Source organism: Lepisma saccharinum, chromosome 1, assembly GCF_977018435.1.
Source record: "Lepisma saccharinum chromosome 1, izLepSacc3.1, whole genome shotgun sequence".
NCBI lineage: Eukaryota > Metazoa > Arthropoda > Insecta > Zygentoma > Lepismatidae > Lepisma > Lepisma saccharinum.
The window spans coordinates 194102582-194117750 of NC_139229.1; the positions used below are offsets into that span (position 1 = coordinate 194102582).

Consider the following 15169-nt stretch of genomic DNA (forward strand, 5'->3'; position numbering starts at 1 on the left):
GTAGCTAACTGTTGTACGTCCATTACCCTCTGACGTCATCGATGATATATATACGTTAAAGAGTTTTCGATATTTTTTTTACTAAGGGGCCTCCAATATTTTAGTTGCACGAGAGCCGAAGGCCACTGCGCTACTCCACTGATACTGCAAGTTTATTAAATTATCTTTGGGTGTGTAATACAAGAGAATGTACGGAGGATGGGATTAATTCAGAAATTTATTTTTTCATATATTTCTCAGTGTTACGGCACACTTAATGGAAGCAATTTCAAATTTTCCTGTTAGCAACATCAACAAGTGCACTTTTTGAGATACCTTTATTAAAAGACACAGATTACCTACATGTATTACAGAAATAAAATATTGTTTAACTCACTGTTCACGGTTTTTCTCATTGTTTTCACAAAGCTTTGATATACCAATAGTACAGTTATAACCTTAAAATGACTCATTTTGAACAATGCTTTTAATAGAGAAAAGTCACGTTCCATTTTCTTTCACGTTAGAGTATTTATTTATTCTTTATTCAAGTTAGGTATATTTTTCTTTCATTTTTTGGAAAAATTTAAGACGAGTTAAAAGAAACGAATTTTCTAAATCCAAGACCGTTGCTTATAGTATTTGTAAAATCATACGTGCAACTCAGGCTTGGGCCTGTCTAACTGGAAGTGTCTGGATGTCCAATGGCTATTGGTTTCCTCGTACCAATATTTTTCGAATTTTCTGCTGTCTCATTGGCAGAGCGCATTGATACCATGAGCCAGGAGCTTCTTTGTGAGTATTCTCTGAAAAATTCAATTTAATCGTCGTTCTTAAGCATGTATGTAGCAGGTCTTTCTGCATAGTCATATTGACTATCTCCGTGGCGTAGTGGTTAACACAGCGCGCTACAACGGCAGGGGTACAGGGTTTCAATCCCTGTCTGGACGTGCAAATGTTCCTTCATCAGTATCCTCATCATTCATCCTCATCGCCGAGATTAGCCAAAAGTGGCTGAAAAGCGACCTTAGATAACAAAAAAAAAAATATATATATAATAATAATAATACCTACTAAGTATGGTATAAAAGATCGAATCCTTATATTCAAAATTTAATACTGACTAAATCCTAGAGACGATATAATAAATAATTTTAAATATAAAAAAATTGGTGCTTCGACCAAGTAAATTTGATGTTCAGTAAGCAGATTTGCAATTTGTTGTACAAACCAATTGTCCATTATTTGACCATTGTTTCCAAGTCTAGATGTTTCTAAAAAAGGAAGATAGAAAAAAATAATCTGTGAGCTCGGTTCTCGATAGAAATGATGGCAGTAACATGGTACGAAATTGCCTCTTATCTCTCGCGTTGACCTGGTCTCGCTCTCAACCGACCGCCACTCAACGTCAGAGCCTGAACTAACGCGTCCAAGAATCGCCGTTTTCTACCAACAGATGTCTCCACCTATCGAATACGTAGAGCGCTGCAGCCTGCCGCCGCTAAAAGGCATTTTATTCTAAAATATCTCCATTCAGAATCAACACCACAATAAACTTCGAACTCAACTGAGTGAAAATGCACATTGCTAATAAAACGGTTGCAATATGTTGCACATTTCCGACAGTGTTTCGGAAGCTTTTGCGTTGAATTTCATAATAAGAGTCGGGACTGAACAACAAGATGTTTGTCTTAGAGATCCGAATACTTTGTTAAGTTATCCAGCCCCAGTTAGTATTGTATCCATTTTGGGGTGAGCAGGAAAATGTATTATCTCCCTTCATTATTCTCACCAAACGGTTGCCAGGTGCGTTGGCTTGCCTATTCTTGATGGCTTTCCGGAAAATGTGTACTGCCTGAAAAGTGTAACAATAAATTTGCTATTATAGTTACTACATATTATTTATTCACTAGTAATATTCAGTACTAGATCTGATTCTCTCCGATGGCGTAGTGGTAAATCGCGCGTCTTGTAAAATAAGGGGTCCCGGGTTCGATCCCTAGTGAATGCACGTTGCACAGTGGTTCCGATCTCACTTTAAATTGTAGTCACGGACACTTCCGAGTTTAAACAATGCCACTGACTCGCAATGTACGTCCATGTTCGATTGATTTGCTTTATTTTAATTCACTTTTGTGTCACTTTTGGCTAATGTGCGAAGATGGAAATGAGTGATGATATGATGAAATTGATGAATGGGCCCACACACATTCCTGCCCAGGCCGGGATTCGAACCCGGGACCCCTGGCGTCGTAGAGCAATGAGGTAAACGCTCCGCCACAGGGGGCGCTCCATGATCGATCAGTTTGATTTAAATCGCGATTTAAAACAAGATTTCAATAAATAATTTATAGAATAATGTACATAAGTATATTGTAGATATCAGAATCACTTTTGGTGAAAGTACATTAATCTTGTAATCATTCATTGATGTATATTAGGCTTTAGGAAAGGAAAATAAAGGAAGTAGAATGCATGTACTGATGGTGTGAAGCTCATACGAAAGGAGATATAAACACATATTTGTCTCGATTTAAAATTCACTAATTTTCATAGGCGAAGTAGCAAACATTTTGTGTAGAAAAATATACAAAATGCTACATGTTAAACCATAAATAGTGTCATTATTATTAAACTGTAAATGAAGATGACAGCTAATATTTTTCAAACTACCATTAAAAAATCTCCCAAATTCATCTTCAAAGTCTATAAAAATATTTAAGTTAATATTTTATATTACTATTACAGAGTACACCCAGAATGTTTTATTTTCACATTAAAGAAAATTTACTTAAATTATTATAATTTCATTAACAAACTCAACAAATATTTCCATGGTAGGTACAGTATCAGAAATAGAAAAATGTATATTTAATATATATATATATATATATATATATATATATATATACGAGGTGTGGCTAGAAAAAAAACGGACTGTTGCTACAAAATCTTTTATTGGTAATTTTGTACAATACGAACATTATCCCCTTCAAAGTACTCCCCTGCACTATCGATACACCTCTCCATACGAATCTTTCATTTCTGGAAGCAGTGCTGGAAATCATTTTCTGAAACCATATTCATGACTTCCGTCGCTTTTGTTTTCACAGCTTCTTCGGTCGTAAATCTGTTGTTTTTTTCAGTGCTGATTTGACCTTTGGGAATAAAAAATGTCGCACGGAGTGATACCCGACGAATAGGGTGGATGTTCTAACACTGAGATCCCATGCTTGGCCAAAAAAGCCTTGACTGACAATGCCGTATGGACAGGAGCATTGTCCTGATGAAGAATCCATGACTTGCTTTCCACAAATCAGGTCGACGTCTTCTTACTCGCTCACGAAGAGTCGTCAGCACAGTAATTTAATAATGTTTGTTGTTTTGCAATAGATCGAATACTCAAGCTTTGATCCTCTCGAATCAATTCTCCGACATTTGCAATGTTCGATTCCGTTTTCGACGTGCAAGGCTGTCCAGGACGCGAGTCGTCCGCAATCACTTCTCGTCCCTCTTTAAACCTTTGAAACCACTCAAACACTTGCGTGCGTGATAAACACTCATCTCCGTACACTTCCTTCAACAAACCATAAGTTTCTGTGGCGGATTTTCCCAGTTTCATAAGAAACTTCACATTGATACGCTGTTCCACTTTCACACTTAACATTTTTCCAACGGAGCACAGATGTACGGTTCACTTCGTCCACAAGCTACAGCGGAACTGACTGCCGCGCACTCTGGACAATCAAACAGTCGATAGGCAGGATATCACGTTATACACTCATGCACCGCTTGACCTTGACGCGCTTGCCGTTTGTCAATCCGGTTTTTTTCTAGCCACACCTCGTATATATATATTGTTATTTACATTTTACAAGAAAAAGCCTTTCTACAAAAAATATACGTATATTTATGGTACCAAAGAACATACAATCAAATGAAAGCGTGTTTTTTTTAAAAAAAAATCAAATAAATTGATTTAAATAAAAAATCAACAAAAATATTTTTTTAAATACAAATTGTTAATTTTTATCCACCCTGCTTAATAGTAAGGTTCACTCCAAACAAGTGTGAAACTCTTAGTTTCAATTGGAACACAATTGTATTTTTGATAACAATGGTCTGCAATTTTGAATGCATCTACCTTAAATTGCACTCTGTTGCTATTATAATTATGATGTCGCGTTTTTTTAATGGGAGCAATCTGTTGGTAGAAAATAGTTTCTATTAATTACGTATCTTAACATGGGAAAATACATTCGTACTATACAACTTGTACCCACTATTCATCCTACTTGAGGACAAAATTTCAAATATATACGTGGACATTGGAGTTCAACTCATGGAAATTCGCTTCAAAACAAGATTCTGTTTATAATTTATGAACCAAGTAGGAGCAAATGTGAAAAATATTCACTAATATTTTCGTATTGGTTATTCGTCTACTCTTTTCGACATTTTTAGTTTTGTTATGAGGATGAAAGTATACGAGGTATAGTGACTGCCTCATCATGTGATATCAGTACTGAGTGCATTTTGTTATGAATCCCTCCCTCAAGTAAAATACAGTCAAACCTCGTTAATACGAACTAATGGGGGGATAAGTTGACCTGTTTCACGAAAGTCCAGATTAACTGAAATAACCTTGAAGAACAGTATAAAGTGCATTAAAACGCCGTTTATAGCAACAGAACACGTTTATATGGTGTATTTAAAGGGCATAGGCCTAAATACACTATACAGTACAGTACAAAGTCTGCGGGAAACAGAATTTGATCAGCGGTTGACTGCCTTTTCTTTGGAAAGTTCTCTTGTGGACTTCTTGTCCAGATTAAGCGAAGTCCGGCTATTCGGGTTCCGGATTAACGAGGTTTTACTGTATTCGGTAATCTTAATGAAATAGACAGTGATGGTGATAAACGACGAAGGCTTCGTAGTCACCTTCTCTGCTACTCAACATGTCAGAGACACTGGTAGACTAAATGAATCTGTATCCCAAATATGAATTCTTACTTTCACCGACTACTTCTCTAGGAAACCCCTGACCACCGACATACTTTTTGCTTGTGCACACAAAAACACATACTTTGAGGTGTCGCCGTACAACACCGTTATACTTTCACATAACGTAGAGCACATCGAGAAGAGCAGATTTTCACAGAAACGTTTCCCTCGTTGAAGTCTTGTTTCGATAATGCAATCCCTTGAAAGAAGCGCAATTTCCATCCTGCTTGTACGCAGCCATGCTTTGCAATATAGATGTAGCATTGTATTTCTGTGTAGTTTGAGCTTTAACTCCATCTTATGCATAGACAGGCTAATTTGGACTGGAACTTTAGTTTATAGTGGTGTCCGGACCACTCTGTACAGTCACCAGCAATAAAAATGGGACACCCGGACTCTAAAATACTCGCCTCCTTTCAAGGCGTTATGTGGGTTGCCTAACTATTACGGCAATAAGTGGATTTTAATAGCAGATTTTCAATAACAATTTTTACCACCGCCGTAGAGTTTGGCAACACATATATCGCCTTGCAGACAAGTGAGTATTTCAGGAACGAGGTAAGTGTCCCATTTTTATTGCCGCTGACTGTACTTTCACTGGGAATCGAACCCTCGACACAGACCATCTTAATAGAGAGAATACTTAAACAAAACTGTGACGAATTTATGTTTTTCTCTCTTTCTCTTTCTTTCTCTCTCTTCCCCTTTCCCTTTGTATTTTTCTCTCTCTCTTTGTATCTCTCTCTCTCTTCGTATCTCTCTCTCTCTCTCTTCGTATATAGGCGGTGAATAACGCCAGGCGGGAAACAACGCCATTTCAAAGTTTCAACTCTGAAAGCATGGACGCATGTAAAGTTAAGGGGTGACTCACCGTTGTGCGATAAACACTGGTGCCTGGTAGCTTTGCTGATAAGAACGCATGCCATTGTCGAGCCTTCGTTTAAGAGAAACAGTTTGAACAGTGTAGACGTTTGAGTTGCGTTTCGAGGAAAAAGGGTCCACATTTTCATCGCGCCGACAAAAGTGAGTGTTTTTCTATTGTAGGATTAGATTTTAAATGTTAACAATGCTGTACGTACACAATACGTTTATTACGTAAGTGAATGATGTGTGTACGGTTTTCATGGTCGGTGTCGTAAGTTTAGAACAGTTCGTTAAACTGCAATCTGTTGTTTCGGGAAATAACGCCATCATCGTGTCGGGGAATAACGGCACTCAATTTAAACTCAAATTTAAGGAAATGTTAATTTCGAAAATAGGTTTATTCTTGCTCAGTTACTTTCGAGGCCTACAGATATTTATTTTCGGTTAATTTCCTCTTTCAGATGGCGAGGAAATGTAGAAATATACGGGCCAAATGGTCAATAGATGTCTTGAGGCAAGCTATGGCGGCCATCAAACAAGGGAAGAAGATAGCATGTGCTGCACGTTTGTTCCAAATTTCTCGCAGAACTTTGAGGGACTGGGTATCGCGAAAAGACAAAAAAAGACATGCTTTTTCTAATAACTTACTACAGTAATTATTTTTTCTAGAACAGTTTTGTAAAGCAAATGTGAATGTTTTACTTGTAATTAAGATAATATGAATGTTTTACTTGTAATTAAGAACATGGCGTTATTACCAGACAGGTCTGGAAATAACGCCATTTTGCATTAACACAGAATTTAGTATTTTATTGCTTTCATTATAACAGTGCAATCAATATTTTATTATTACACAATAGAGGAAAGTTCATTCTCCTATACATGTAAGTTTCATGTTCCTAACAATAAAAATGTATGAGTTCTATAACGAAATGACCAATTGGTGGCGTTATTCACCGAAGTTACCCTATATCTCTCTCTTTGTATCTCTTTCTCTCTCTCTCTCTCTCTCCCACTCATATTTATGTATATTAGCCAAGGGTCCAGGGCTCGTATCCTTGCCTGAGCATGGGTGTTCATATGACCATATCATGTCACTCAACCTCATCGCCCCGAGTAGACAAAAATGACAGAAATGTGACGCTAAATAACGTGTGTGTGTGTTATTAAAATATGAAAATTTTAATTTACTGTACACGGAAGTAACATTGGTGACTTGAAAATTAACGAGGCAATGAATACTTTTGGATAACAGCATTACCACTAGGTTAACAACTTACCTAATACTCCTGAAGTTGCGCAACAATGAAACCCACACCCTCATTATTGACCCGCGAAAGTGGTCGTTCCCGGAATCTCCGCTGACAAGACGGAATGCCCGGCCGTATAAATACCGTCAGCAGTTATTGTTTTCGCGGGAGGTCGGTCCCCCAGCCTCCGCGGGGGAGGAAGATGGGCGCTGAATCACTCGCAAACGCGACAGTAAATCACAATTTCCCTGCATCGGACGGCGCAAAACGGAGACAAATGCAATCGGCATCTAGCGTGGCACGTGGGAACTTCTTCGCTGAGAGGGAGGGAGGGAGTATTTGATAAACTTTCACCCGGCCTCCTCCACAAATCTCCATCCATCACAACCAAACGTATCCTTCTCTTTCCTCTTCCTCTCTTTTTCTCTTCTTCATCCTTCCTTTCTCTGCCTTCCCATCCCTCTCCTATCCATTTCTCGGTGGTAATCGCACCATTTAGCAAATTGCTCGTGCTGTGGCCGGACCTTGCGTTTCTTCGAGTGATAACTGGGACCCATGCATTAACCCGTGACTGATGCTTCCCTTGGGGATGGCTACAAGGACGCAAACAGCTTCACTGGGAAGGAGCCCGGGGGCTGGCGTCGGCAGTGTTACAACCCCCGAGACTTCAGAGCTAAATTTCCACCGCCTTGGGAGCAATTCGGACGATATTGCTTTCGCAGATCAGTTTGGTCAGTGGCGGGTTAGGGCCGTTTCTATCTTGGTTGCGATGGAGTCCTGTTCTGGTCAGTAACCGAAATGCTCCCGTGGAAGTTTCGCAGTGATTAATGAGCGGGAAAGGACTTATCTCAACGTGGAGCACTCTGTTAAAAATTGGTTAACGTCATTTAAAAGTGAGGTGTTGTAAATTCGTATTTAGGGAGTTATAGTGGAACCACGAGCAAAACAACCTGCGCAGACCCGCGACTCCTGTGCACCGTAAGGGAGGGGGAGAGTGGAGCATGCTTCCTTATGGCCCGAGCTGAACGGAAGAATAAAAAGCTGCGCGGGGACTTCTCGTCCCAAGATTTGTTTCCTTGTGTTCGATCTGTGTATAAACTTTTAGGGGGCTGGGGACAATTGTGGGGATGTTGGTGTTGTGTGGATAAATCACCGACGCCATCGTCTTGCAATCAAAGTGACCTAGGCTCAGTTTATGCTTGGGGACACAGTGGCGGCAATTGCCCCCACTTTTTGCCACTTTTGTCCCCGTACTATGTTAAACCTTATACCAAAAGAAAGTAAACTGTCCTTACCCTCCCACTTTTGGAACACAATCGCCGCCACTGTTGGGACGGATCTAATTGATTCAGTATGTGACGTATAAGTCAATAAAGTTCAGTTTAAAATTAACTTTGCTGAAATTTTCTTCAAGCAAAGATCTCGAAGTTGACCATATTTCATTTTGTTAGCGAACACATTTAGAACAGGCAGTGCAGATACGTGGGGTTAGCAAACATATACATATACATGTATTGGTTAACCTTGAAGAATCAGTACTGCCAATCTAACCTTACATTAGCCAGCCGTCTGATATGTCTACCTGTTCGCTAGACCCACTTTTCTCTCTTGCCTGTGCTACATGTGTTCTCTAACTACACGAAATAAATTGTATTCGCTTACCGAAAGCCAGCGTTTTTAATTAACATCAAATTTGCAGTATTTTCGATGCAGCTTTAAATCTTATTTCATTTGTAGCTCAGAATGAAACCAGAATCCTTAATCCAATTAATATTAGCGATTACTTTTCATACTTTGTGGTGACGCTGGAACTTTAACAGTATTTAAAAATGAGTAGACAAGTTTATTCTTATCTTAAAAGTATTGTAAATATTAAATAGAAAAGAAGCAATGAGAACGGAGCCCACCTGATTCTTTTAGTATATTATTTTTTAATAAGAACAATTAGAAACTTTAGAAACAACATAAAACTTTCTGCCCAGGTTCGAATCCTCAAATACTGCATCAGTCGCTACATTACTATCAGATGAAAAAATTGAGAATTCTTTTAACTACGGATCGACTATCTTAGATTTATACCACTTGTAGGATCTTCACTATGAGAATTTGCTGATAAGAGGGTTGTGTGGTCCACTTGTCAGTCATCGTACGTTGTGCTTCGTTTGTTTTGTTTGTTTGAATTGTTGTTTTAAGTGCACTTTACGCACAGATAGGCTAATCGGGACTGGACCTACAGTTTAAAATGAGATCCCAACCACTGTGCAATGTACCTCCACCATGTATCGAACCCGAAACCCCTTCATTACAAGACAACGACGTTGCCACTACTCCATCGGGGAGGCCATGTTCTGCTTCGTTAAATTCCTAGAAAACCATTTTATGTTCTCTAAAGCATATAAGGAATTTATAAGATTTGTCTACATAAAATTGCCTCGTAACATGTATACATTTTCGGCTTTTGGCATGTAGTAAATTTTAAGGTGCGTCCAGTTCGTGCCTCTGTATATTGTTGCGTTCTCCGTTTTCATGAGCATACTAGCGGGGATCGAACTCGTGAACGCTTAAGGGGCCCTGATGATAGAGCAAGGTACGTTTTATGTTCCCCCTACAATCTCATCAACTTAGCCCAAGCAGAGAGTGGAAGGATTGAAGGGATGTGGATGATGCATCTTACCTCTCGGCTAGGCGACTAGTAAGCGGACGTCAGGTGACAGATATCGGAGTCCTGGGTTCGCTGACCCACAGTCTTTCGTTTCTGTGGCAGGTCGTTGATGCATGGGTTCTTGCTGCTGGTTACTACTACAGGCTCCATCTGGTCGATGTGACGGAGTCCTCGAGCAGTACTAGCCAAATTCACTGTAGGCAGGTACGGCCGAGACGCCTAGGAACGTAGCGGTTTCCCTCAGTGAGGCGGCGACTCGAGAGCCTAGAGATTCTCTCGACTAATGCTTGTGTTGTCGCTCGCCGCTGTTCACGTTACTCACTGGCTGATGAATGACTCCCGAATTCTGGAAGTTATCCCTTTTAACCTACCAAAGGGCGTTGCTCAGATGCCGACCCAGCCTTCCGGGTTCCTCGCTTGTCGTTGTTCATGCACCCGGTAGTGTTTTGTGGAATGCTGCGTCTTCTGACGTCACTTACTTCCGCTATTGCTGGAATGTAAGATTGCGTCGCTTGGCCGAGTATCTATGTACTCTGTTTTGAGTTATAGCTCTTTACAATGTCTCCCTTGAGTCTTTCCACAATATATCCAAACGATACTCTAGCTGTTCCCAAGTGTGTACCAACATATGCGGAGTTATGGTCGCTGTCACAGCGATTATTCTTTCTTGTAGATTGGAAATGACCACGAATTTTCTCAGCGTACACCAACTTATTAACGCAAGAACATATTTAAAAAAAATGGTGGGGTTTTAAGGTCAGGACATCTTGGTGGCCATGAGATCGGTTCTCCTTTTCCAATCCTCCTGCTAGGAAACTAGCGCTACACCACAAGAGCACTTAATGATTAAAATTCCCGCTCCGGGAGTGCCAACTAACGATGCATTCATACAGTACATAAAAATAACATTTTGAACTTCTAAGCATGGTTGAAAAATAGTATGTTTCCATCTCACTTAACTAATCATGATTTATTCTTCTCAATGTGATTCCACAAATGTGTACATAATGTAATTGGCCATGACTTGATTTTACCTAGAGACATTGCAGAGACAAGTGACGACTGGAAGTTTTGACGTCAGACTATTTCAGTCCTGATTTTCTTTGAAATTGAATCAGTATGGAATCATTTTTGTGTCACTCCCTCGAAGAGAGACAACTTCTGAACTTGACGTTTTTCAAATCAGCGAGCCTGCAACACTGATCGGTGTAAGGAATAACCTGGCTTGCCCCTCGCAATAAGAAAGATCAGGGGAGGAAAAAAGAGTCCTCTGGCGGAACAAATCTTAACTTATCGACGCAAGACGAGCAACTAAATCAAATGAATTCGAAGATTTCTTCCTCCTCCTGGCCCTCACCTAATAGATGGTATCACTGGGTCCCCCGGGAGGAAGAGATTCGCACCCAAGATCCATATACGTTATCGGCCCGCTGACGTTTGCTAGCGGTTGCTTATGGGGTGTACGGAAACCAGGGGGAAGGTTTCCTCCCGCCAAAAAAATCAACCGCTGCTAGCGATCCTTGTGGCCGCTAGAGGAACTTCCACACCTCGCTGCGCCAGTTTATCTTCGCTTGTCAACGCTCTACGATCGGCATTTGTCTTTCCGGTTGCAGGGAGGGAAAGCGTTGAGGAATATTCTTCAAGCTTTCGTTACAGTAGCTTGTTTTTTAGCTTCTTGTCGATCTCCGAGTGTTCCCTACTGTCACATGTTGAAATTTTCCTAGCACTCATAGCTGCATTATCAGGTCTAGGAGAAGAAAAATCGTAATTGTTGATACTTTCGAACCGGTGAGAGCAGTGATTCATGCAGAATTTCACATCTGGGGATGTAAAGCCGATTTTAGTGACAACATTATGAATAAATTGGGACTTGGCAAAAAATGTTAAGGGAATGTTAAGGAACATCTGTGGGTGTATTTAAGGAGTATTGGAGGTGTGTGTGTTGAATGCATCACTGAGTGACAGCTCCAGAACAAAAAAATAAGGGAAAGGTACGGAGTATGGAGATGAGGGGGGGGGGGGGTCAACACTGAATAGTATACAAAAATGCATATTTGTGCAAATGCACGTTTATATGCCAACGATTTCTTGTTTGATGGAAGGGGGCGAAAAGAAGGAACCCTTCTCCACGCCCATCCCCCACCACTATATTGCATTAATTGAAAAAATGGAGTAAGTGAGTGTGCCAATGATTCCAGGTCTGGGTGGACCAGACGTTATGATGTGGAGGGTCCCAGCTCCTCTCAATTAAAGAGTAAGGCCTCTAGTTAATTTTGGACAATTCCATCACCAGTGATGATCAGGTCTCGGATTCGATACCTGATGGAGCAGTGTTGCCCACGAGACGAGACTTTGGCCTGTCTCGCCTCGTGGAAATGCTGTGAAATGCTGTCTCGTCTCGAAAATATTCGTTTGTCTCGGGACACATGATCAATCTCGTCTCGTCTCGAATTTTTAAAAGCCTGTCCCGTCTCGTCCCGTGGGCAACACTAGCGGAAGCTCATAGTAGTTCTTATCGGACTTTGAAACAAACTCAAGCAAGCAAATCCACACTCCTGAAAAATATTTTGAGTTTTTGTTTCAAGTCCATTTTATGCACAGATAGTCTAATGGGGACTGGACCTACAGTTTAAAGTAAGATCAGAACCATTATGAGCCTTATCTGGGTATCGATCCCGTTACCCTTTGATCAAAAGATTCCGACTTTACCAGATCGCCATCGGGGAGACCGATTAAAAATAAGGGAGGTAAAAGTTGATTGACATTTCAGCTTTTCATAATTAATTTCAATCGAATCAGCAATGTTTCTAGTTCAAACTCTGGGCAGTATATGGACGTTTTATTTTATTTGTTACAAAATATACAGGGAAGTTGGTTCTTCCTGCAGCTGTAAGTCTTTGGCACCAGATAAGATTTCGCAAGGTCAACTGCGGTCGAGGTGGTTGCGACGGGAATCATACGTTCTCTATTTTACCCTTACGTTGCGATTAACTAAGAATTATAGTTAATAAATAATTTTTCAGTTTCTTAAAAATACTTTTAGGTGATTTACCTAAGGTTTACATGACCTTTCTAAAACCACACTTTGAATACTTAATTATTTTATGGTTTTCTAGCATTTCAATTTCACCGGAAACCATGAATTGGAGTCTTTTACAACCTAGAAGTGTCCATTACTGTACCTCTACGATGCAAATGTGGACTGCAAATGCCGACAATAAACATCGTCATAATATGTAATTTCCTAAACGCATTCGTACAATATTGTTTTTTATTGTTACATTGGCCAAACATTTCGGTATTCAAGAGTAAATTTCATTGTATTAGTGTCACATTTTCTGAGGTTGTAATAAAATCCTGGATTGCAGCTGTATTGATATCTGAGTGTAAACGTGAGCTATGCCGTACACGTAATCTAAATCCTATCTTTGACATGATATTTTTGTATGTTTGCATGTGGTCTGGTATTTTTCAAAACATGCCTGTCGATTGAAGTATCAGTTTATGCATTCACATTCTGCGTCTGGCTATCCAGATGATGATTTACATCAATTTTTCCATTTCAGTGCTGGGATGATATCTTTGGTGAATGCCACGGACAGCTCCTCCAGCCTCGGTAACGATTACTGTTAATCGTCGGCTCAGGATTTCGCTATCGTATGATCTAGGTTTGAGTCCTGGCCTTGACGCGTATGTTCCTTCGGTATTATCCAATCACCAATTTCATACAATTATCATTTCATACTTGACTCGATTAGCCAAAAGTATGTACGATCTCCACCACCGATAAATTAATTTCGCCGACCTCCGAGGCGTAGTGGTTGCGTAAAGCGTCTTGAATTCAGAGGTTGCAGGTTCGAACCCTTTGTACTGCATAGATATATAATTGTGTTTATCCCATCATCCATTTCATCATTCATACCCAACGTCGCGATTAGCGTTTATCCGTGGCGAAGTGGTTATCACAGCGTGCTACGACATCAGAGGTTCCAGGTTCAAATCCCGGAAGCATGGGGTGTCCCTTTATCATATCATCACTAAATCTCATCGTCACGATTAGCCAAAAGTGGCAGAAAAGCGACCCTATTAACCCAATAGATAGAGAAGTGACGAAAAAACTAAATGATGCACAAAATAATAATGATACCTGTACGTTCCTTCTATCTTGTTGCAGACCTCCATTGCGGAGTCGTTAGCACAGCACGATACGACGCAAGGGGTCCTAGGTTCGAATCCTGGCGTAGGCATGCATGTTCTTTGTGAGTGTCCCTTCGTCAATTGCGTCATATCATCACGCATACACATCGCGATTAGTCAAGAGTGGCAGAAAAGCGAAGGAAAATAAACCAAATTAATCAATCAAGCTTTCATGGTGTCGTCTCGATTAACCTAGTGACAGAAATAAGCGACTCTGGCAAAATAAACCCTGAGTAGCGAAACAAACACATTTGTTGTAATTTAACGAATTGATACAGCGCTATCGCAGAGAGATTTAATGGTTGTTTAGAGCGAAAACCCATTTGATTCGCAATTCCGAGAATACGCGTGCTACCGAGAAGAACGTTGCGGGATGAGAGTGAGCTCCGTTATTGCAATACGCTTCCATGCAGTTGCCCCCGAAAAAAACCTCTGCGAGAAGGATCTAGGTAAACACAATCGCGCGGCGCAGACCTTCACGACTGGGGGAGGATCCATGTTCTTCTCTTTGCGCAGCAGGTTGTGTTGTGCGCTGCTGGCGACATCTGCGCGGCGTGCGCGGGGAATCAAGCGCGCCGGTTTGTACCACTTGCTGGCGAGTCTCGCGTCTCCAGGATCGATGACTGAGGCAGTTTTAAAGTGTGGGACGTTGGAACGACGGCTCAGTGTTTGTCTGTACGGGATACAGCGCGTAACGGTCGATTCTCGCTTGATAAAAAGAAAAAAGGGGGAAAAAATATCATCCGACGTTCGCGAGTGCTGTATAAAAAATAGATTGAGGAAGCAGTTTTTGTATCTTTTTTTCCCCACCAGTGTGGTCGCTGCAAAGCTTTCCTTGCGCGGCACCAGGTGGCGTGTGATCACTTTGTTCTTTTTTTTAAAAAACACATAACCCTATCAATTTTGGGCCCAACAGAAGCACACAAGATTAAAAGCGAGAGGCATGGATTACGTCTGTCTGGGATGTTGTCTTCTGGCCTTCGTCCTGTACTACAACACGCTGGACGCAGGATTCGTGTATGATGACAGGTGAGTCATTGTTTCGCAACATGATCCGCTTGTCGAACGAGAAGTCTTGCAACCTGTTAGCGTTTGGTCGTACCGAGAGGGTCCAACCACGCCCTGGGCAGTTAAATTCGTCCTTCGGTGGTCGCGAACCACTTTACCGAGCTTCATAGTGCTATTTGAAGTTTCTAAAGCAATCTCTTGTTAT

The 15169-nt window shown here is 40.7% G+C and overlaps 1 protein-coding gene across 2 annotated transcripts in view; it reads left to right on the forward strand.

The window, feature by feature from the left end:
* Positions 1–14638: 14638 nt before the first annotated feature.
* Tmtc2 (Transmembrane O-mannosyltransferase targeting cadherins 2) overlaps positions 14639–15169 on the forward strand; it is a 695552-nt gene continuing 695021 nt past the window's right edge. For both annotated transcript variants that reach the window (XM_083110417.1, XM_083110426.1), the window contains exon 1: positions 14639–14985. In XM_083110417.1, the coding sequence (XP_082966543.1) occupies positions 14900–14985 (86 nt within the window). In that variant the 5' untranslated portion in view covers positions 14639–14899. The remainder of the gene's footprint in view (positions 14986–15169) is intronic.